This window comes from Bombina bombina, chromosome 1 (assembly GCF_027579735.1).
Source record: "Bombina bombina isolate aBomBom1 chromosome 1, aBomBom1.pri, whole genome shotgun sequence".
In the NCBI taxonomy this organism is placed as follows: domain Eukaryota; kingdom Metazoa; phylum Chordata; class Amphibia; order Anura; family Bombinatoridae; genus Bombina; species Bombina bombina.
In genome coordinates, this window is record NC_069499.1 from 242,708,339 (window position 1) to 242,733,999 (window position 25,661).

General features: G+C 41.3%; 1 protein-coding gene across 1 annotated transcript in view; it reads right to left on the bottom strand.

Moving 5' to 3' along the window:
- KNSTRN (kinetochore localized astrin (SPAG5) binding protein) overlaps positions 1-24,947 on the bottom strand; it is a 107,948-nt gene extending 83,001 nt beyond the window's left edge. The window contains exons 1-2 of the mRNA XM_053697897.1: positions 24,910-24,947; positions 13,386-13,499 (exon numbers count right to left, since the gene is read on the bottom strand). Coding sequence (XP_053553872.1) covers positions 13,386-13,455 — 70 coding nt within the window. The 5' untranslated portion in view covers positions 13,456-13,499; positions 24,910-24,947. The remainder of the gene's footprint in view (positions 1-13,385; positions 13,500-24,909) is intronic.
- Between the last annotated feature and the right edge of the window lie 714 nt (positions 24,948-25,661).

Genomic DNA, 25,661 nt, shown 5'->3' on the forward strand with positions numbered 1-25,661 from the left:
ACCAAAGCTAAAGTACACGGATGACGGGAGGGACAGGCAGGATCTTTACACGGAAGGAACCACTGCCTGAAGAACCTTTCTCCCAAAAACAGCCTCAGAAGAAGCAAAAGTGTCAAATTTGTAAAATTTGGAAAAAGTATGAAGAGAAGACCAAGTTGCAGCCTTGCAAATCTGTTCAACAGAGGCCTCATTCTTAAAGGCCCACGTGGAAGCCACAGCTCTCGTAGAATGAGCTGTAATTCTTTCAGGAGGCTGCTGTCCAGCAGTCTCATAGGCTAAACGTATTATACTACGAAGCCAAAAAGAGAGAGAGGTAGCAGATGCTTTTTGACCTCTCCTCTGTCCAGAGTAAACTACAAACAGGGAAGAAGTTTGTCGAAAATCTTTAGTTGCCAGTAAATAAAATTTCAAGGCACGGACTACGTCTAGATTGTGCAGAAGTCGTTCCTTCTTCGAAGAAGGATTAGGGCACAATGATGGAACAACAATCTCTTGATTGATATTCTTGTTAGTGACTACCTTAGGTAAGAACCCAGGTTTAGTACGCAGAACTACCTTGTCTGAATGAAAAATCAGATAAGGAGAATCACAATGTAAGGCCGATAACTCAGAAACTCTACGAGCCGAGGAAATAGCCATTAAAAACAGAACTTTCCAAGATAACAGCTTGATATCAATGGAATGAAGGGGTTCAAACGGAACACCCTGTAAAACGTTAAGAACTAAGTTTAAGCTCCATGGTGGAGCAACAGTCTTAAACACAGGCTTAATCCTGGCCAAAGCCTGACAAAAAGCCTGAACGTCTGGAACTTCTGACAGACGTTTGTGTAAAAGGATGGACAGAGCTGAGATCTGTCCCTTTAAAGAACTTGCAGATAAACCCTTTTCTAAACCTTCTTGTAGAAAAGACAATATCCTAGGAATCCTAACCTTACTCCATGAGTAACTCTTGGATTCGCACCAGTGTAAATATTTACGCCATATCTTATGGTAAATTTACCTGGTAACAGGTTTCCTAGCCTGTATTAAGGTATCAATTACTGACTCCGAAAATCCACGCTTTGATAAAATCAAGCGTTCAATCTCCATGCAGTCAGCTTCAGAGAAATTAGATTTTGATGTTTGAAAGGACCCTGGATTAGAATGTCCTGTCTCAGAGGCAGTGACCAAGGTGGACAGGATGACATGTCCACTAGATCTGCATACCAGGTCCTGCGTGGCCACGCAGGCGCTATTAGAATCACCGATGCTTTCTCCTGTTTGATCCTGGCAATCAATCGAGGAAGCATCGGGAATGGTGGAAACACATAAGCCATCTTGAAGGTCCAAGGTGCTGTCAGAGCATCTATCAGGACCGCTCCCGGGTCCCTGGATCTGGACCTGTAACAAGGAAGCTTGGCGTTCTGGCGAGACGCCATGAGATCCATATCTGGTATGCCCCAACGTCGAAGTATTTGGGCAAAGACCTCCGGATGAAGTTCCCACTCCCCCGGATGAAAAGTCTGGCGACTTAGGAAATCCGCCTCCCAGTTCTCTACACCTGGGATGTGGATCGCTGACAGGTGGCTAGAGTGAGACTCTGCCCAGCGAATTATCTTTGAAACTTCCATCATCGCTAGGGAACTCCTTGTCCCTCCCTGATGGTTGATGTAAGCCACAGTCGTGATGTTGTCCGACTGAAACCTGATGAACCTCAGAGTTGCTAACTGAGGCCAAGACAGAAGGGCATTGAGAACTGCTCTCAATTCCAGGATGTTTATTGGAAGGAGACTCTCCTCCTGAGTCCATGATCCCTGAGCCTTCAGGGAATTCCAGACAGCGCCCCAACCTAATAGGCTGGCGTCTGTTGTTACAATTGTCCAGTCTGGCCTGCTGAAGGGCATCCCCCTGGATAGATGTGGCCGAGAAAGCCACCATAGAAGAGAATCTCTGGTCTCTTGATCCAGATTCAGCATAGGGGACAAATCTGAGTAATCCCCATTCCACTGACTTAGCATGCACAATTGCAGCGGTCTGAGATGTAGGCGTGCAAAAGGTACTATGTCCATTGCCGCTACCATTAAGCCGATTACCTCCATGCATTGAGCCACTGACGGGTGTGGAATGGAATGAAGAACACGGCAAGCATTTAGAAGTTTTGTTAACCTGTCCTCTGTCAAGTAAATTTTCATTTCTACAGAATCTATAAGAGTCCCCAAGAAGGGAACTCTTGTGAGTGGTAATAGAGAACTCTTTTCTACGTTCACCTTCCACCCATGCGACCTTAGAAATGCCAGAACTAACTCTGTATGAGACTTGGCAGTTTGGAAATTTGACGCTTGTATCAGAATGTCGTCTAGGTACGGAGATACCGCTATTCCTCGCGGTCTTAGTACCGCCAGAAGAGAGCCCAGGACCTTTGTAAAGATTCTTGGAGCCGTAGCTAATCCGAAGGGAAGAGCTACAAACTGATAATGCCTGTCTAGGAAGGCAAACCTTAGGTACCGGTAATGATCCTTGTGAATCGGTATGTGAAGGTACGCATCCTTTAGATCCACTGTGGTCATGTACTGACCCCTTTGGATCATGGGTAAAATTGTCCGAATAGTTTCCATTTTGAACGATGGAACTCTTAGGAATTTGTTTAGTATCTTTAAATCCAAGATTGGTCTGAAGGTTCCTTCTTTCTTGGGAACCACAAACAGATTTGAGTAAAACCCTTGTCCGTGTTCCGACCGCGGAACCGGGTGGATCACTCCCATTAGCAAGAGATCTTGAACACAGCGTAGAAACGCCTCCTCCTTTGTCTGGTTTGTTGACAACCTTGAAAGATGAAATCTCCCTTTGGGAGGAGAAGCTTTGAAGTCCAGAAGATATCCCTGAGATATGATCTCTAACGCCCAGGGATCCTGGACATCTCTTGCCCAAGCCTGGGCGAAGAGAGAAAGTCTGCCCCCCACTAGATCCGTTTCCGGATCGGGGGCCCTCACTTCATGCTGTCTTAGGGGCAGCAGCAGGTTTTCTGGCCTGCTTGCCCTTGTTCCAGGTCTGGTTAGGTTTCCAGCCCTGTCTGTAGCGAGCAACAGTTCCTTCCTGTTTTGGAGCGGAGGAAGTTGATGCTGCTCCTGCCTTGAAGTTGCGAAAGGCACGAAAATTAGACTGTCTAGCCCTTGGTTTGGCTCTGTCTTGAGGCAGGGCATGTCCCTTACCTCCAGTAATGTCAGCGATAATTTCTTTCAAACCGGGCCCGAATAAGGTCTGCCCCTTGAAAGGTATGTTAAGCAATTTAGATTTAGAAGTCACATCAGCTGACCAGGATTTAAGCCACAGCGCTCTGCGCGCCTGAATGGCGAATCCGGAGTTCTTAGCCGTAAGTTTAGTTAAATGTACTACGGCATCAGAAATAAATGAATTAGCTAGCTTAAGGACTCTAAGCTTGTCTGTAATCTCATCCAATGTAGCTGAGCTAATGGTCTCTTCCAGAGACTCAAACCAGAATGCCGCCGCAGCCGTGACAGGCGCAATGCATGCAAGGGGTTGCAATATAAAACCTTGTTGAACAAACATTTTCTTAAGGTAACCCTCTAACTTTTTATCCATTGGATCTGAAAAAGCACAGCTATCCTCCACCGGGATAGTGGTACGCTTAGCTAAAATAGAAACTGCTCCCTCCACCTTAGGGACCGTCTGCCATAAGTCCCGTGTGGTGGCGTCTATTGGAAACATTTTTCTAAATATAGGAGGGGGTGAGAAAGGCACACCGGGTCTATCCCACTCCTTGTTAACAATTTCTGTAAGCCTTTTAGGTATAGGAAAAACGTCAGTACACGTCGGTACCGCAAAATATTTATCCAGCCTACATATTTTCTCTGGGATTGCAACCGTGTTACAATCATTCAGAGCCGCTAATACCTCCCCTAGTAACACACGGAGGTTCTCAAGCTTAAATTTAAAATTTGAAATGTCTGAATCCAGTTTATTTGGATCAGATCCGTCACCCACAGAATGAAGCTCTCCGTCTTCATGTTCTGCCATTTGTGACGCAGTATCAGACATGGCTCTAACATTATCAGCGTACTCTGTTCTCACCCCAGAGTGGTCGCGTTTACCTCCAAGTTCTGGTAATTTAGATAAAACTTCAGTCATAACATTAGCCATGTCTTGTAAAGTGATTTGTAATGGACGCCCTGATGTACTTGGCGTCGCAATATCACGCACCTCCTGAGCGGGAGATGCAGGTACTGACACGTGAGGAGAGTTAGTCGGCATAACTTTCCCCTCGTTGTCTGGTGAAATTTTCTTAAAATGTACAGATTGGCTTTTATTTAAAGTAGCATCAATGCAATTAGTACACAAATTTCTATTGGGCTCCACATTGGCTTTTGAACATATTGCACAAAGAGTTTCCTCTATGTCAGACATGTTAAAACAAACTAGCAATTAGACTAGCAAGCTTGGAAAATACTTTTCAAATAAATTTGCAAGCAATATAAAAAACGTTACTGTGCCTTTAAGAAGCACACAAAAGTGTCACAGTTGAAATAACAATGAACCGGATTAGTTATAGAAATCAAATTTTCACAGTAAATGCATAAAGTTAGCAAAGGATTGCACTCAGTAGCAATGGATGATTAACCCCTTAATATCAGAAAAACGGTTAACAATTGAAAATATAATCGTTTTAATCACAGTCAAAGCACAGTCTCACAGGTCTGCTGTGAGTGATTACCTCCCTCAAAACTAGTTTTGAAGACCCCTGAGCTCTGTAGAGACGTCCTGGATCATGCAGGGAGAAGAAGGCAGACTGTGACTGAATTTCTAATGCGCAGTAAAAGCGCCAAAATAGGCCCCTCCCACTCACAATACAACAGTGAGGGAAGCTCAGTAAACTGTTTTAATTCAAAACAAACGACAGCCATGTGGAAAATAACGCCCAAAACAATTTTTCACCAAGTACCTCAGATAAATAAACGATTAACATGCCAGCAAACGTTTAAATAAAATCTATGAAATGTTATTAAAAAGCCTGCTGCTAGTCGCTCACACTGCAGATTAGACTAAAAGTTATATGTATACAGTATTTTCCCAGTGAAGTGCCATTCCCCAGAAATACTTAATTGTAAACATACATATATATCAGCCTGATACCAGTCTACTACTGAATTTAAGGCTGTACTTACATTACATCGGTATTAGCAGTATTTTCTCAGTCAATTCCATTCCTTAGAAAATAATATACTGCAACATACCTCTTTGCAGGTGAACCTGCCTGCTGTCCCCTGTTCTGAAGTTACCTCGCTCCTCAGAATGGCCGAGAACAGCAAATGGATCTTAGTTACGTCCGCTAAGATCATACACAAACTCAGGTAGATTCTTCATCTAATGCTGCCTGAGAAAAAACAACACACTCCGGTGCCGTTTAAAATAACAAACTTTTGATTGAAGAAATAAAAACTAAGTTTAACAACCACAGTCCTCTCACACATCCTATCTATTAGTTGGGTGCAAGAGAATGACTGGGTGTGACGTAGAGGGGAGGAGCTATATAGCAGCTCTGCTTGGGTGATCCTCTTGCACTTCCTGTTGGGGAGGAGTTAATATCCCATAAGTAATGGATGACCCGTGGACTGACTACACTTAACAGGAGAAATATCTTTCTTTTTTACATAGAGATGTTCAGGAGATATTTTCTAGTCAGCTTTTTACAGCTATGCTGCATCACTTTCAAGTGTTTAAACATTTGGGTATTATGGTCCTTTAAAGGGACACTGAACCCAAATTTTTTCTTTCATGATTCAGATAGAGCATGCAATTTTAAGCAACTTTCTAATTTACTCTTTTTATCAAATTTTCTTCGTTCTCTTGATATCTTTATTTGAAAAAGAAGGCATCTAAGCTTTTTTATTAGTTTAGAACTCTGGACAGCACTTTTTTATTGGTGGATGAATTTATCCACCAATCAGCAAGAACAACCCAGGTTGTTCACCAAAAATGGGCCGGCATCTAAACTTACATTCTTGCATTTCAAATAAAGATACCAAGAAAATGAAGAAAATTAGATAATAGGAGTAAACTAGAAAGTTGCTTAAAATTTCATGCTCTATCTGAATCACGAAAGAAAAAATTTGGGTTCAGTGTCCCTTTAACCCCTTAATGACCGGACCATTTTTCAATTTTCTTACCCTTAACGACAATGGCTATTTTTACATTTCTGCAGTGTTTGTGTTTAGCTGTAATTTTCCTCTTACTCATTTACTGTACCCACACATATTATATACTGTTTTTCTCGCCATTAAATGGACTTTCTAAAGATACCATTATTTTCATCATGTCTTATAATTTACTAAAAAAATAATAATAAAATAGGAGGAAAAAAATGGAAAAAAACACACTTTTTCTAACTTTGACCCCCAAAATATGTTACACATCTACAATCACCAAAAAACACCCATGCTAAATAGTTTCTAAATTTTGTCCTGAGTTTAGAAATACCCAATGTTTACACGTTCTTTGCTTTTTTTGCAATTTATGGGGCAATAAATACAAGTAGCACTTCGCTATTTCCAAACCACTTTTTTTCAAAATTAGCGCTAGTTACATTGGAACCCTGATATCTGTCAGGAATACCTGAATATCCCTTGACATGTATATATTTTTTTTAGAAGACATCCCAAAGTATTGATCTAGGCCCATTTTGGTATATTTCATGCCACCATTTCACCGCCAAATGCGATAAAAAAAAAAAGTTCACTTTTTCACAAAATTTGTCACAAACTTTAGGTTTCCCACTGAAATTATTTATAAACAGCTTCTGCAATTATGGCACAAATGGTTGTAAATTGATCTAGACTTATATGGCTTTGGCGTTGCTTTTTGTTAATTAGAAGGCCACTAAATGCTGCTGCGCACCAGACGTTAATTATGCCCAGCAGTGAAGGGGTTAAATTAGGTAGCTTGTAGGGAGCTTGCAGGGTTAATTTTAGAGATCAGCTTCCCACCTGACACATCCCACCCCCTGATCCCTCCCAAACAGCTCTCTTCCCTCCCCCACCCCACAATTGTTCCCGCCATCTTAAGTACTGGCAGAAAGTCTGCCAGTACTAAATAAGAGTTGTTTTTGTTTTTTTAAATAAAAATAATAAAATATTTTAGCTGTGATGGACCCCTGCCTTAGCCCCAACCTCCCTGATCCCCCCTCCAGCTCTCTAACCCTCTCCCCTACCTAATTACCGCCATCTTGGGTACTGGCAGCTGTCTGCCAGTACCCAGTTTGGCCCCAAAAACCCCCCAAAAAGTTTTTTTATTTTTTTTTATTTTTAACTTTAAAACTATTTCTGTAGTGTAGCAGCCCCCCCACAATACCCCCACCCCCTCACCCTCCCAGATCCTTTTATATTTGAAATTTTTTTTTTTTGCCTTTTTCTCCCTTTCTGCCTCATTCATTGGTGTCAGTGTGGCTAATGTGTGCACGTGCACGCACACGCGCCCCGTGCACACGCCCATGCACGTTCACATGCACCCTCACCCTTGTGCACGCGCACGCGCATCGTGAACGCGCACGCGCACACCCGGACAGTGCACTACCGGACACTGGCACCATCGCTACCGGTGCAGAGAGGGCCACAGAGTGGCTCTCTCTGCATCGGAGGCTTGTAAAGTGGTATTGCAGGATGCCTCCATATCGAGGCATCACTGCAATACCCTCAGAGCTGCTGGAAGCATTTGTGATCGCTTCCAGCACTCTGTCAGACAACTGACGTACCAGGTACGTCCATTGTCATTAACTGTTCGTTTTTGCATGACGTACCTGGTACGTCAGTTGTCATTAAGGGGTTAAAGGGACAGTTTAGTCAAAATTAAAAACTTTCATGATTTAGAAAGGACATGCAACTTTAAACAACTTTCCAATTAACTTTTATCATCAAATTTGCTTTGTTCTCTTGCTATTCATTGTTGAAAGCTACATCTAGGTAGGATCATATGCTAATTTCTAAGCGCTTGAAGGCCGCCTCTTATCTCAGTGCATTTTGACAGTTTTTCCACAGCTAGACAGCACTAGTTAATGTGTGCCATTTAGATAACATTGTGCCCACTCCCATTAAGTTATTTATGAGTCAGCACTGATTGGCTAAAATGCAAGTCTGTCAAAAGAGCTGAAATAAGGGGGTACTCTGCAGAGGCTTAGATAAAAGGCAATCACAGAAGTAAAAAGTATATTAATATAACTACGTTGGTTATGCAAAACTGGGGAATGGCAATAAAAGGATTATCTATATTTTTAAACAATAAAAAAACAAAAAAAAACCAATTATGCTTACCGGATTAATTTTCTTTCGTTCCAAGCATGGAGAGTCCATGAATTAATTCCAATTACTAGTGAGATATTCACTCAAGGCCAGCAAAGAGCACCCCCAGCAGAGCCGTTAAGTGTCACTTCCCTTACCCATAATCCCCAGTCATTCGGCCGAAGGAAAATGGAAAAAAAAAAAAGAGAACACAAAAAGGTATAGAGTTGCCTGAGGTTTATACCAAAAACTATGCCGTTTAAACATAAAATAAGGACGGGTCGTGGACTCTCCATGCTTGGAAAGAAAGAAATTTATCAGGTAAGCATACATTTTGTTTTCTTTCCTATGGCATGGAGAGTCCACAAATTCATTCCAATTACTAGTGGGAACCAGTACCCAAGCTAGAATACAAATGAAAGGGAGGGAGAACAAGACAGGCGGACCTAAACAGAAGGCACCACCGCTTGAAGAACTTTTCTCCCAAAAGAAGCGTCAGCCGAGGCAAAAATATCAAATTTGTAGAATTTGTAAAAAGTATGCAATGAGGCCCAAGTGGCCGCCTTGAAGATTTGCTCCACAAATGCTTCATGTTTGAAAGCCCAAGAAGAGACAGCCCTAGTGGAATGAGCCGTAATTCTCTCAGGAGGCTAATGACCAGCAGTCTCATATGCTAATCTAATAAAACTTCTCAGCAGGAATAAAGAGTAGTAGAAGTAGCCTTCTGACCCTTATGCTTTCCAGCGAAAACAACGAACAGAGCAGAGGACTGTCTAAAATCTTTAGTTGCTTGTAGATAAAATTTTAGAACATGCACCACGTCAAGGTTGTGTAACAGTCGATCTGAGAAGAAGGATTCGGACAAAAAAGAAGGAACAACATTATCCTAATTGATGTTGTGATTCGATACCACCATGGGAAGAAAAACCCAATTTAATACAAAAGACCGTCTTATGCACATGAAAAATAAGGAAAGGAGAATCACATTGCAGAGCCGAAAGTTTGGAAACTCTGCGAGCAGACGAAATAGCAAGTAGAAATAAAACTTTCCACGATAATAATCAAAAATCAACCAAATGCATAGGCTCAAACAGAGCCTGCAGCAAAACCTTTTAGAACAAGGTTAAGGCTCCAGGGAGGAGCAACAGGTTTAAACACAGGCCTGATTCTGAACAAGGCCTGAACATCTAGCAGATCAGCCAGACGTTTGAGCAAAGGAATAGACAGTACAGAAAAACTGACCCTTCAGAGTACTGACAAAACCTTTCTCCAGGTTCTCCTGAAAAAACGATAGAATGTGAGGATCCCTCACCCGAGTCCAAGAGAAACCTTTCGATTCACACCAATACAGGAATTTAGGCCATACCTAATAGCAAGTCTACGAGTAACAGGCTTATGAGCCTGAATCACAGATCAATGACCCTTTTCGAGAAAAACACGCCTTGTTAAGACTAGGTGTTCAATCTCCAAGCAGCCCTCTTCAGAGAATCTAGATTTGCATGTGACCCTAAAGTAGAAGGTCCTTCCTCAGAGGCTCCAAGGGATGACATCTTCACCAAAAAGATGACATCTTCACCAAATCCGCAAACCAGATCCTGCGAGACCAGGCAGGAGCTATTAGAATCACAGACACCCTCTCCTGATTGATACGAGCAATATTCAAGGAAGGAGAGAAACAAGTATGCCATACTAAAGTTCCAAGACACCACTAGACCGTCGATCAGAGTCGATTGACATCTCTAGAACTAGAACTGTACCCTGTAAGCTTGGCGAAAAGGCTAGACACCATCAGATCTAAATCTGGAACTCCGCACCATAGGGTTATTATTGAATTACCTCCGGGCAGAGACTCCATTCCCCAAGAAAGGTCTGTCTGCTCAGAAAAACCGCAACCCAGATATCCACCCCTGGGATGAGGAAGGAAAAGAGGAGACAAACATGAGACCCACTGGAGAATACGAGGAACCGCCTACATAGCTAACTAACACCGGGATACTCTCCCTGGTGGAAGATGTATACCACCTAGGTTAAGAAGTTTGACTGGAAACTGATAAACTGGACCAAACCTAGTTGAGGCCAAGCAAAATAAGTATTGAAGATAGCTCTCAGCTCTAGGACGATTATGATAAAAGAAGAATCCTCTAGAGTCCAGAGAACCTGAGCCAATAAAGAAAACCAAACTCTCCCCATCCCGGCAGGCTGGCATCAGAGGTCACAATCAACCAGGAAGGCTTCAGGGAGCAAGGACCCTGCGATAGAAGGTCCTGTGAAATCACCAAGATAGAGAGACTCTTGTAGAGGGTCTAGAGATATCCTCTGCGAGAAATCCGAGAGGTCTCCGTTCTATAGTCTGAGCATGTTAGGAAAGCCAAACTGCAGGTCCTAATACTGCTACAGAAATTCCTGAAAGAAACAGGCTAAACAACCAGTTCCAAAAGGAGCTACTCCTACAACGGAAGATCTCAGATGGAAAACTCACAAAAGGAGATAATGTCCATGGAAAACAAATACTTCCATTTAATGGATGTATGGAGGACTGAACAGAAAGCAAGAATCAATAAGATAGGATTTTCTGACATCCGTCAGAAAAATCTGCATGGACAGAGATCTAAACTCGTTCCCAAGAAACACATCCTGTTGTGAGACACTAGGGAACTCATCTCCAGATCCACTATCCACCCGTGAGAAAGAGGAAAGACAACATATTTTATGGGATCTATCTAACTGAAGAGATGGCAACTGAACCAAGATGTCGTCCAGGCAATGAGCCACCATATTCCCTGCGATCTGACCACCACCATAGCAAGGTCAAGGGGAATGACAACTAGCTAGAAGTGTCAGACCAGAAGCAAACCGCAGGAATTGGAGAAGTTCCCTGAGAGGGAACATTAATATACGCGTCCTTCAGGACTATGGTAGACTTGAACTAACCCCCCGAACCAAGGGAGAAAGGAACAAAACATCTCCATTTTGAAGGACGGAACCTTGAGGAGTTTGACACTTGATGCTCAATACGGGGCGGAAAGTTCCCTCCTACTCGGGAACCACAAAAAAGGATTGATAGAATCCTAGACCCTGTTCTGCCACGGAAACGGGAACAATCATTCCCAGAGAGAATAGGTCCCTTACGCAGATTAAGAAGGCCTCTCTCTTCACCTAGATTGCAGAGGACATTGGCAGGATAAATTTACCCCAGAGGGGACAAGATTAAAACCCTATCCTGTATCCCTAGAATACTAGTTCCATAGCGCAAGGAACTGAGACATCATGGGTCCAAGCTAGTCAAAAGAATGAAAGTCTGCCCCTAAACAGATGTGGATTGGGGGAGATCCTTCATAGTGAATCAAATTCAGAGGAAGGTTTCTTGGATTGAAACCCTTTATTCCAAGCAAGACAAGATCTCCATGAAATTTTGGATAGATCTGGCTTGGAAGAGGAAGACCTTAGTCCCTTGAGTTACGTACCCTTAGGTCTACCTTCTTGTCCTGAGGAAGGAAGAGTCCTATCCCTCAGAAAATTTGTGATTTCGAAAACAGCTTGCGAGCAGACATTCAAGGTGCAAGTAGCTGCAGCTGGTTTCAAACTGCAAACCTTCCACTCGCTAGGCAACTAAGCTAACCATCAGGCTACTACAGCTGGTTTCGGCGAGAAAAATTGCAAGAGTGCACAAGAATAAAGCCCTCAATTAAATTAAGACTGGTAGACGAAAGAGAGGGAAAAGCTGAGAGAAAAATGGACAAATGGCACATACAAATAACGCTCTGCCGCCATGACTACAGCCCTCTGAGAATCCTTTATGAGGCAAAAAATGAAGCAGTCAAATTGACATAAAAAAACGCATCTCATATGTGACAGAAGTATGAAGACAGCACATGAATAAAAAGATACATAATACTGTTCACATCATCGCCTAGAATTTACAGATGAGATAAAGCGCTACTGAGGGGGGAGACGAAGGCGCCAAAATCAATTAGATGCGTAACTGCCATGCAGAATGAAGATACATATCCATAAACTTAGAGAAAAATCGCTAAATCTTCATCATACCCCTTGACTGATTTCACCCAAATAGAGGTAGAAAAAATAGCATTGGCTACTAAAATCTCTCGCCAATAAATGCTCAATAAAAAGGGTATATATTTTTACACCATGTAATGAGTCCGCTATGTATAGAAAGCTTTCTCAAATCCCCTTCCAGGGACATATAGACTCCATTCTTCTCGGAAGGAATGGAAATGGCTGCATAAAACCCCTTTACTCAATAGAGATTATGAACTGCCAGCCTATTTGAAAGTAGCATGTGGCTGTCTCTTATTAAAGATTAGTAAACAGAGAAGAAAACTGCTGCTTCAGGGAGAGAGTATTTAAGCCCAGCCAGATAAAAAAAACTTCACTAGAAGTAATATAGTCAGGGCTAGAATATCACCTTCCCTCATTGCCCACCCTCACTGGAGTGCACCCAGCAAATAAATTAAAGTCCCTCACCCCATTAAGCTCAATATATCCACAAGCCCAGGGGGATAGGATACAGGGTCTTCATTCTTCTCATCAACTCCAAGTTTGACAGGTTCAGCCGACCTGACAAGGACCTGTAGGAAAAGAAAATACAGAGTAACCAACCCTGGTTTTCTATAGAGGGGTAGCATTAATGTTAGAAGGTAAGCAAAGACCACCTTGCTGTCTTCTAACTGCTAAAAGCCACCATTACTCTTAGTAAAGATTGACATGGACACAGCATAGCCCCAATCCTTGCTTGCAGGGAAAAGTACCCATTAAAGGATTAAATATCTTCAGACACCATCTTCGCATATCCTCCCGTGATAGAGACAAATAGAATGACTGATTATGGGTAAGGGAAGTGACAGTGCTCTTCTGCTGGCCAGGAGTGAATATCCCACTAGAAATTGGAATGAATTTGTGGACTCTCCATGCCATAGGAAAGAAATTGGCGTAGATTGTCCCTTTAGGTTTTGCTTATCTCAGGGCAGGCCATAATATGTAGCCTCATCACAAGATATACACACACCTATCTATATCTATACATAAATCTATCTATTCACATATACATACTTTGAATAGTACGGGAATGCCACATTACTGATTTTAAGGAAACCTACTGACCTGTACTTGGGAGTTTCTGTGATGTGTTTACAACATTGGATTTAGGGATAGGAATTTTGGATTTATCCATTTTGACAAGGTTTTTTTCTTCCACTGATCCAGAAAGTTTATGAACTAAAAAAATAAATAAAATATTATAAATAGTAAAGAAGGCACTATTTCCTCTCAAGACATGTCAATAAAATAAGTCCACATATATATTTTTTTACTTATTGGTGAATCCACACTATGAACACAACAGCATAGCAAAAGAAAGAGAAGCATTATTAAAGGGATAGTAAACTTATTTTTTTTCTACGCTTTAATGTGTTCCAAATGTTCTGTTATACATGCTAGAGTGTATCAAATTGTTATCAAACATTTACTTTATCCATATTTTGTCATTCAAAGGGACAGCCTACACCAGAATTGTTATTGTTTTCAAAGATAGATAACTATTTCTTCTGTTATGTGTGATCAGTCCACGGGTCATCATTACTTCTGGGATATAACTCCTCCCCAACAGGAAATGCAAGAGGATTCACCCAGCAGAGCTGCATATAGCTCCTCCCCTCTACGTCAGTCCCAGTCATTCTCTTGCACCCAACGACTAGATAGGATGTGTGAGAGGACTATGGTGATTATACTTAGTTTTTATGACTTCAATCAAAAGTTTGTTATTTTAAAATAGCACCGGAGCGTGTTATTACTTCTCTGGCAGAGTTTGAGGAAGAATCTGACAGAGATTTTTTACTATGATTTTAACCGGAGTCGTTAAGATCATATTGCTGTTCTCGACCATCTGAGGGAGGTAATGGCTTCAGATCAGGGGACAGCGGGCAGATGAATCTGCATTGAGGTATGTGGCAGTTTTTATTTTCTGAATGGAATTGATGAGAAAAGCCTGCCATACCGTTAAAATGACATGTATGTATACACTTCAGTATTCTGGGGATGGTATTTCACCGGAACTACTGTGTTAAGGTCACTAATCCTTTTAATAACTATTCTCATGTTAAACGTTTTTGCTGGAATGTAGAATCGTTTACATTGCTGAGGTACTGTGTGAATAAATGTTTGGGCATTATTTTCCACTTGGCAGTTTTTTGCTTTAATTGTGACAGTTTCGTTTCTCTTCACTGCTGTGTGGGAGAGGGAGGGGCCGTTTTTGGCGCTCTTTGCTACGCATCAAAAAATTCCAGTCAGCTACTTTTATATGTCCTGCATGATCCGGTTCATTTCTGACAGATCTCAGGGGTCTTCAAACTTCTTTGAAGGGAGGTAAATTCTCTCAGCGGAGCTGTGAGAATTCTTATAGTGACTGTGTATAAAAAACGTTGTTTTGTTTTCTTATGTACAAATTTAATTAGTGTTGTTTTTTACTAATGGGAACAGACCTTTGCTAAAAGTTGTGTTGTTTTAAAATTTGATGCAATAACTGTTTTTCAGTTCATTATTTCAACTGTCATTTAATCGTTAGTACCTCTTTGAGGCACAGTACGTTTTTTGCTAAAAAAGATTATAACCAAGTTGTAAGTTTTTTGCTAGTGTGTTAAACATGTCTGACTCAGAGGAAGATATCTGTGTCATTTGTTCCAATGCCAAGGTGGAGCCCAATAGAAATTTATGTACTAACTGTATTGATGCTACTTTAAATAAAAGTCAATCTGTACAATGTGAACAAATTTCACCAAACAGCGAGGGGAGAGTTATGCCGACTAACTCGCCTCACGCGACAGTACCTGCATCTCCCGCCCGGGAGGTGCGTGATATTTTGGCGCCTAGTACATCTGGGCGGCCATTACAGATAACATTACAAGATATGGCTACTGTTATGACTGAAGTTTTGTCTAAATTACCTGAACTAAGAGGCAAGCGTGATCACTCTGGGGTGAGAACAGAGTGCGCTGACAATGCTAGGGCCATGTCTGATACTGCGTCACAGCTCGCAGAGCATGAGGACGGAGAGCTTCATTCTGTGGGTGACGGTTCTGATCCAAACAGATTGGACTCAGATATTTCAAATTTTAAATTTAAATTGGAGAACCTCCGTGTACTACTAGGGGAGGTCTTAGCAGCTCTCAACGATTGTAACACTGTTGCAATACCAGAGAAACTGTGTAGGTTGGATAAATACTTTGCGGTACCGGCGAGTACTGACGTTTTTCCTATACCTAAGAGACTAACTGAAATTGTTACTAAGGAGTGGGATAGACCCGGTGTGCCGTTCTCACCCCCTCCAATATTTAGAAAGATGTTTCCAATAGACGCCACCACTCGGGACTTATGGCAAACGGTCCCCAAGGTGGAGGGAGCAGTTTCTACTTTAGCTAAGCGTACCACTATCCCGGTGGAGGATAGCTGTGCTTTCTCAGATCCAATGGATAAAAAATTAGAGGGTTACCTTAAGAAAATGTTTGTTCAACAAGGTTTTATATTACAACCCCTTGCATGTATCGCGCCGATTACGGCTGCGGCAGCATTTTGGATTGAGTCGCTTGAAGAGAACCTTAGTTCCTCTACGCTAGACGACATTACGGACAGGCTTAGAGTCCTTAAACTAGCTAATTCTTTCATTTCGGAGGCCGTAGTACATTTAACCAAACTTACGGCTAAGAACTCAGGATTCGCCATACAGGCACGCAGGGCACTGTGGCTAAAATCCTGGTCAGCTGATGTTACTTCTAAGTCCAAATTACTTAATATACCTTTCAAGGGGCAGTCCTTATTCGGGCCCGGTTTGAAAGAAATTATCGCTGACATTACGGGAGGTAAGGGCCACGCCCTACCTCAAGACAAGGCCAAAGCTAAGGCTAGACAGTCTAATTTTCGTCCCTTTCGGAATTTCAAAACAGGAGCAGCATCAACCTCCACTGCACCAAAACAGGAAGGAGCTGTTGCTCGTTACAGGCAAGGCTGGAAGCCTAACCAGTCCTGGAACAAAAGCAAGCAGGCCAGGAAACCTGCTGCTGCCCCAAAGACAGCATGAACCGAGAGCCCCCGATCCGGGACCGGATCTAGTAGGGGGCAGACTCTCTCTCTTCGCCCAGGCCTGGGCAAGAGATGTTCAGGATCCCTGGGCACTAGAGATCATATCTCAGGGATACCTTCTAGACTTCAAATTATCTCCCCCAAGAGGGAGATTTCATCTGTCAAGGTTGTCAACAAACCAGATAAAGAAAGAAGCGTTTCTACGCTGCGTACAAGATCTGTTAACAATGGGAGTGATCCATCCGGTTCCGTGGTCGGAACAAGGACAAGGGTTCTACTCAAACCTGTTTGTGGTTCCCAAAAAAGAGGAAACTTTCAGGCCAATCTTAGATTTAAAGACTCTAAACAAATTCCTAAGAGTTCCATCGTTCAAAATGGAAACTATTCGGACTATTTTACCCATGATCCAAGAGGGTCAGTACATGACCACAGTGGATTTAAAGGATGCTTACCTTCACATACCGATCCACAAAGATCATCACCGGTATCTAAGGTTTGCCTTCTTAGACAGGCACTACCAGTTTGTAGCTCTTCCATTCGGATTGGCTACGGCTCCAAGAATCTTCACAAAGGTTCTGGGTGCCCTTCTAGCGGTACTAAGACCGCGAGGGATTTCGGTAGCTCCGTACCTAGACGACATTCTAATACAAGCTTCAAGCTTTCAAACTGCCAAGTCTCATACAGAGTTAGTTCTGGCATTTCTAAGGTCGCATGGATGGAAAGTGAACGAAAAGAAGAGTTCTCTCTTTCCTCTCACAAGAGTTCCATTCTTGGGGACTCTTATAGATTCTGTAGAAATGAAGATTTACCTGACAGAAGACAGGTTAACAAAACTTCAAAATGCATGCCGCGTCCTTCATTCCATTCAACACCCGTCAGTAGCTCAATGCATGGAGGTGATCGGCTTAATGGTAGCGGCAATGGACATAGTACCTTTTGCACGCCTACACCTCAGACCGCTGCAACTATGCATGCTAAGTCAGTGGAATGGGGATTACTCAGATTTGTCCCCTACTCTGAATCTGAATCAAGAGACCAGAAATTCTCTTCTATGGTGGCTTCATCGGCCACACCTGTCCAGGGGAATGCCATTCAGCAGGCCAGACTGGACAATTGTAACAACAGACGCCAGCCTACTAGGTTGGGGCGCTGTCTGGAATTCTCTGAAGGCTCAGGGACTATGGAATCAGGAGGAGAGTCTCCTTCCAATAAACATTCTGGAATTGAGAGCAGTTCTCAATGCCCTTCTGGCTTGGCCCCAGTTAATAACTCGGGGGTTCATCAGGTTTCAGTCGGACAACATCACGACTGTAGCTTACATCAACCATCAGGGAGGGACAAGAAGCTCCCTAGCAATGATGGAAGTATCAAAGATAATTCGCTGGGCAGAGTCTCACTCTTGCCACCTGTCAGCAATCCACATCCCGGGAGTGGAGAACTGGGAGGCGGATTTCTTGAGTCGCCAGACTCTTCATCCGGGGGAGTGGGAACTTCATCCGGAGGTCTTTGCCCAAATACTTCGACGTTGGGGCAAACCAGAGATAGATCTCATGGCGTCTCGCCAGAACGCCAAACTTCCTCGCTACGGGTCCAGATCCAGGGATCCGGGAGCAGTTCTGATAGATGCTTTGACAGCACCTTGGAACTTCAGGATGGCTTATGTGTTTCCACCCTTCCCGCTGCTTCCTCGATTGATTGCCAAAATCAAACAGGAGAGAGCATCAGTAATTCTAATAGCACCTGCTTGGCCACGCAGGACTTGGTATGCAGATCTAGTGGACATGTCATCCTGTCCGCCTTGGTCTCTACCTCTGAGACAGGACCTTCTGATACAGGGTCCATTCAAACATCAAAATCTAACTTCTCTGAAGCTGACTGCTTGGAAATTGAACGCTTGATTTTATCAAAACGTGGTTTTTCTGAGTCGGTTATTGATACCCTGATTCAGGCTAGGAAGCCTGTTACCAGAAGGATTTACCATAAAATATGGCGGAAATACCTATACTGGTGCGAATCCAAAGGTTACTCCTGGAGTAAGGTTAGGATCGCTAGGATATTGTCTTTTCTACAAGAAGGTTTAGAAAAGGGTTTATCAGCTAGTTCATTAAAGGGACAGATTTCAGCTCTGTCCATCTTGTTACACAGACGTCTGTCAGAAAATCCAGACGTCCAGTCCTTTTGTCAGGCTTTAGCTAGGATCAAGCCTGTGTTTAAAGCTGTTGCTCCACCATGGAGTTTAAACTTAGTTCTTAACGTTTTACAGGGTGTTCCGTTTGAACCCCTTCATTCCATTGATATAAAAATGTTATCTTGGAAAGTTCTGTTTTTAATGGCTATTTCCTCGGCTCGAAGAGTCTCTGAGTTATCAGCCTTACATTGTGATTCCCCTTATCTGATTTTTCACTCAGACAAGGTAGTTCTGCGTACTAATCCTGGGTTCTTACCTAAGGTAGTCACTAACAGGAACATCAATCAAGAGATTGTTGTCCCATCCTTGTGTCCAAATCCTTCTTCAAAGAAGGAACGTCTTTTACACAATCTGGATGTAGTTCGTGCCCTCAAGTTCTACTTGCAGGCAACTAAAGATTTTCGCCAAACTTCTTCCTTGTTTGTCGTTTACTCTGGACAGAGGAGAGGTCAAAAAGCTTCTGCTACCTCTCTCTCTTTTTGGCTTCGTAGCATAATACGTTTAGCCTATGAGACTGCTGGACAGCAGCCTCCTGAAAGAATTACAGCTCACTCCACTAGAGCTGTGGCTTCCACTTGGGCCTTTAAGAATGAGGCCTCTGTTGAACAGATTTGCAAGGCTGCAACTTGGTCTTCGCTTCATACTTTTTCCAAATTTTACAAATTTGACACTTTTGCTTCTTCGGAGGCTATTTTTGGGAGAAAGGTTCTTCAGGCAGTGGTTCCTTCTGTATAATGAGCCTGCCTATCCCTCCCGTCATCCGTGTACTTTTGCTTTGGTATTGGTATCCCAGAAGTAATGATGACCCGTGGACTGATCACACATAACAGAAGAAAACATAATTTATGCTTACCTGATAAATTCCTTTCTTCTGTTGTGTGATCAGTCCACGGCCCGCCCTGTTTTAAGGCAGGTAAATATCTTTTAAATTATACTCCAGTCACCACTTCACCCTTGGTTACTCCTTTCTCGTTGTTTCTTGGTCGAATGACTGGGACTGACGTAGAGGGGAGGAGCTATATGCAGCTCTGCTGGGTGAATCCTCTTGCATTTCCTGTTGGGGAGGAGTTATATCCCAGAAGTAATGATGACCCGTGGACTGATCACACAACAGAAGAAAGGAATTTATCAGGTAAGCATAAATTATGTTTTTACTACCCATTCCCCAGCTTTGCACAACCAACATTATTATATTAATATACTTTATAACATTTAAACCTCTAATTTCTGCCTGTTTCTAAGCCACTACAGACAGCCTCTTATCACATACTTTCACAACAAGAGACTGATAATCCATGTGGACCATACAGATAACTTTGTTCTCTCTCCAGTGAAGTTGTGCATGAGACTGCACTAATTTGCTAAAAATGCAAGTCAATAGATAATAAATAAATAGCCATGTGATAAGGGGATGTCAGAAGAGGCTTAGATACAAGGTAATCACAGATGTTAAAAGTATATTAATATAACCCTGTTGGCTGTGCAAACATGGGGAATGGGTAAGATAGCTATCTTTTTAAATAATAAAAAAATTGGAGTTGACTGTCCCATTAAAATAGTTTATTTTGCATCACCTCTACTGAAAATAGCAATACTTATGTCTTCTCTATGTAAAATCTATGTAAACAGAAGACAGCACGCAGCACACAAGTTCCCAGTAGGGGGTAGAATAATTATTACAATTTTCCTTTTCAATTGTCCTCTCCAAGTATGGGCCATTGTTTAAAGACAGATATATAAGATAAGGAGGCAGTCAATTAGAATTTTACAAACATGCATTGTAGCCAATTAGTGCTGGTTCTGTTATCTATATTGCACACGTGAACTAGCACTGTCTGGGTGTGAAAAGCCAATAACATGCACTGATATAAAAGGTGGGCTTAGAAACAGACAGAGGTTTTGTGGTTACAAAGTGTGTTAATATAACAGTGTTGATTGTGCAAAACTGGGGAATGGGTTTTAAAAAACGTTACCTATCATTTTAAACAACAACAAAATAAAATAGAGTAGACTGTCCCTTTAATGTATAAAGATAGCTAAGATTACGAGGTCTGCTGTTTCTGCAGGCTCAGCCCATTTATATGGGTGTGTTCTTGAGGAAAAATAGACTGCGGCTTCAATCAGCAAAAATGGCTATTTCATATGTATAAAAATGCATCTAAATGAACAATTAATCATACATTTTATTCTCTGCAGCTACTACAAGAAGTCATTGGGAACACATTGAAAATAATCCAATTTTGCAGTACAATATCCCTATATGTGCAGCCATCAATCAGCAAAAAGCACCCAAGTGCTGAGCCTACCTAGCTATGCTTTTCAACAAATGATACCTTAAAGGGAAAGTACCACTGTAAAAATTGTTTTTCCATTAATGTATTTTAAATGACTTGTTATACCAAATGCAGAGTATAAAATATTTGAGAAATTCCATTTTCATGCTTATTTGTGTATATGAAGTAGCTGATTTTGTGCTTTGAAACCACAGCCTATTACAATGGGTTGAACTTAAAGGTGATATCAGATCTCATTATATTATAACTTTGTATAAACAGACTTGCTTCCTTATCTTTTATTTGGCTGGAACACCAAAGCTCAATGCATAGAGAGAACAATGGAAAATGATCATTTTATTACTTAACTATCCTGCATCCCACTGAGAGTGTAATCTCTGCTGCTGGCTGTGTATATTTAGGCTATTCAATAGCCTATACTCCAGTATTAATTTGTTCAGTGTAGATGGCGATACCACAGGCTAAATCAGCTATTTCAAATGCTGAAATAGGAGTAAAGGAGCTACTTGTAACCAATTTAATACACTCTAGCAGGTTAAAATGATCATTGGGAATAATTTAAAGGGGAGAATTTTTTTGGGTGAACTGTCCCTTTAATAATGAAGCAAATTGGAAAGTAGGGATGCACCAAAATTTTGCCCGCAGAAACGTTCGGCTGAAAATGGCATTTTCGGTTATTTCAGTTTCCAGGTTTTTTGCCTTTTTGTTTCGGTAAATGTATTGTGTAGCATATTTCAAATTTGATGCTAGCCTAGTAGAGCTGCTGTTGGAGTTCATTACTTGACTTACTGTTTTGCATATAATAATAGTTTTCTAGGACTATACTTTATTTGGATAATAGGTAAAAAAACAAAACAAAAAAAAACGTTAAATCTGGTTCTGTTACACAGAACTAAATAAAGAATAACACAGTATATTGATATTTAATATTGTTTTAAGTAGGGATGCACCAGAATTTTGGTCACAGAAACATTTTGGCCGAAAATGGTATTATCGTTTTTTCTGTTTTGTTTTTTTGCCTGTTTTTTCTTTATAAAATTATCGTGTAGCATATTATTGTTTTAAAGGTATTTTTTGTCTAATTTTTAGTGTGTTACTTTCAATAAAAGTGTGGTTATTTTATTTTATTGGCTTGCAGTATTTTAATTCAGCTTCATTCAATAAATAGTTAAATTGTGCAATAAAAAAAGATTTTTTTTAAATAATAAAAACAAAAAAAACACCCCCCAAAAAAAACACATTTTCTGGTTTCGGCCAAGTGCATCCTGGATTTTTGGGTTCAGTTTCGGTCTAGAATTTTCATTTTGGTGCATCACTATTGGAAAGTTGTTTAAAATTGTATGCTCTATCAGAATCATGAAAGAAAAAGGATTGAGTTTCCTGTCCCTTTAAAGTGCCATAAAACATGGTTATGTGCATATTATAAAAGGGATAACTGCGGTAAAATAGTGTGTGTGGGGGAAAAAACAAAGTGTAAAAAAAATAAATGGTAAAATCTTAGTTTAGCGTTCTAAATTATTTTCTCAGCCATATCTTATTATTTTCCTACAAAAATTGGCGTGGCTGAGAAAATAATTTAGAACGCTAAACTAAGATTTTACCAAAAAAAAAAAAAAATAATTGGTAAAATCTTAGTTTAGCGTTCTAAATTATTTAAGGTTGCGCTGCATGAACATTACTGCGATCTGTCCCTTTAAGACTGTGTGCGTGTGGTGCTAGTTGACCCTTTCAAGGCTGTGTGTTTTTTTTTTTGTCTGTCCCTTTAAGAATGTGTGACCAGGTGCTATCCTGCCCTTTAAGGCTATGTGAACATTATTTCCTCAGCAGTTTGTACAGTTGTTACTGAGAGGGCTGCTTTAAGTGTCTGTGCACAGTAAAGCTGCCCTTTAAGTTTGCGCTGCATGAACATTACTGCGATCTGTCCCTTTAAGACTGTGTGCGTGTGGTGCTAGTTGACCCTTTCAAGGCTGTGTTGTTTTATTGTCTGTCCCTTTAAGACTGTGTGACCAGGTGCGATCCTGCCCTTTAAGGCTATGTGAACATTATTTCCTCAGCAGTTTGTACAGTTGTTACTGAGAGGGCTGCTTTAGTGTCTGTGTACAGTTGTTACCGAGAGGGCTGCTTTACTGTCTGTGTACAGTTGTTACTGAGAGGGCTGCTTTAGTGTCTGTGTACAGTTGTTACTGAGAGGGCTGCTTTAGTGTCTGTGTACAGTTGTTACTGAGAGGGCTGCTTTAGTGTCTGTGTACAGTTGTTACTGAGAGGGCTGCTTTACTGTCTGTGTACAGTTGTTACTGAGAGGGCTGCTTTAGTGTCTGTGTACAGTTGTTACTGAGAGGGCTGCTTTAGTGTCTGTGTACAGTTGTTACTGAGAGGGCTGCTTTAGTGTCTGTGTACAGTTGTTACTGAGAGGGCTGCTTTAGTGTCTGTGTACAGTTGTTACTAGGGTTGCCACCTGTCCCTTAAAGTGAATGTAAATGTTGATGCTAAAGTGCCCGGTTTTTAAAACTTTGATTAAAAACAGGGGCACTTTAATTCATAAAAATTTACATTTCACTCCTGTTGTGACAAAAAACTTACCTTTTAAACTTCACAGCAGCTCCAGCTTTCTCCGGTCTCACAAGCCATTTCTGATGTCAGAAATGATTGATAGGTCATTCTCCAATCACAGCTTCCCCCCCGGGGGATTCAGTGTCTGATTCACTGCTGTGATTGGAGGAAGCCGATGCCTCATTTTAGACCCAGGAAGAGGCTTTGAAACAGGTGGAGGAAGCTGGAGCTGCTGTGAAGATTAAAAGGTAAGTTTTTTTTTCACAACAGGAGTGAAATGAAAATTTTTATGAATTAAAGTGCCCCTGTTTTTAATCAAAGTTTTAAAAACCGGGCACTTTAGCATAAAAATTTACATTCACTTTAAAATACAGAACACTTATAAGTTACACATGCTGCAGGGTGTGCAGGGAGGAACATGAATAGTGCTGTTCAGAAACACAATACATGTTCCTCCCTGCACACCCTGCAGCATGTGTAACTCATAAGTGTCCAGGAAAACATGGCTGAGGTGGCAACCCTAGTTGTTACCGAGAGGGCTGCTTTAGTGTCTGTGTACAGTAAACAGTTACAAATGTATAAAAACCTGTAGGCTGAGGGTTTGATACAAAGTATCCATGTAGGTGAGCAGAGCTGGCTGTGGAAAGTCTATGGGGAAAACAGTGACTTTACACCCCAAAATAGGGCTCCCCTTTTTGTTCCTGGAGACACAAACATTGCAGCATTGTTGGTAGCCCTCATCTGAACCCCCACGCCAATCTTTGTAGGAAAATAATAAGATATGGCTGAGAAAATAATTTAGAACGCTAAACTAAGATTTTACCTAATAATTTTATAAGTATTTTAATAAAATTTCCAAAAATCTGCAAAATTACTTACAATTTAGTTTTGCCATGTGTAGCCTGTTCCACCCCCCTTATCAGTGTCCTACTACTCCAAACCCTGTAGTCAGTGCCTATGGTCAGGTCAAACTAGAAAAGTATCCAAAGCTATAGAAGTCAGACAATACATATATATGAGACTATACTGCTTATAATAAAGTAGTTGTGCAGTTGTAAAATCCAAAATAACTAAAAATTTAATTTGCTCTAGTACCATCTATTTAATGTGTACGATTCCATGTTTTGAATTTCAGGCAGGCATAAGTGCGCAGTTTTCAATGCAATTACGACTTCGTGTACAGTGCTGTCTCCATGCTAATCACTAGCTCCGTTTTATAAAGCAATTGCTTGTCCTGTATTATTCCCGTTGCACTTGCTGCACGTAACGCCCTAACAGTTGACTATTTACTGGGCGTGCCACATACAATATTTATTGCACACTCAGCATCCTAAAGTTCTAACATGCAAATGACATACAGCCGCCTGTAACAGCTAAAACTGAGTGTATTCATTGCAGAAGTCGCACATATTACCGCTGTTTCACACAGACGAATCAATTAGAAATACATTATTTATTATATGCTGCCCAATACAGGACAATATAAACAACTAAACACATACTCCACTTCCATCGCATTTACCTTATAGTCCTGGCACACCCGCCAATCGTTTGTTTCAAATATTACTGACGCCATTTCCGGTGGGTGACGTCACTGAAGTTGTGTACTTCCGCAAGATGCAGGTTTATTTGCGTTGCTATGACAGCATGCGTTTTTCAATTGTTTTATTTGATAGCTGTAGAGAGTGCTTATTCAAAGACAAGCGTGTATGTAAAGGACGGAGATTCAACTGGAGACAACTGAACGCTCATATTCACAAAGTACCGCAACATATCATCTGCCTGCAGTTTAGGTGAAGAAGATTGCACAGCTGAGAATCAATTGTTGTATAAATTAACGGTGCAAGTATTAGGTTAAAAAAATGTTTTTTAGATATACATATATACAGGCATACCTCATTTTATTGCGCTTTGCTGATTGCACTTTTACAAATTGAAAGTTACAATCCTGTGTCGAGTAAGGCTATAAGCACCATTTGTCCAGCATATATACATATATTAGCACATAAATACACATGTATACACATACACACACCAGCATCAAAAAGATTATGACTCAAAGAAGGCTTAGATGAGGGTTGGCATTTTTAAGCAGTAAAGTACCAGGGGGCCCTCGGTTTACGCCGGTTAAATTTGAGCCGTTTCAGAATAACAACCTTTTTTTCAGTCATGTGACTGCTATTGGAAAGCAGTGCACTAATTAAAATAGCCAGTAGGTGGAGCTGTCCGCTTGTGTTGCAGTAAAGTTATCTTAGCAGACTGAAATTGATCTGT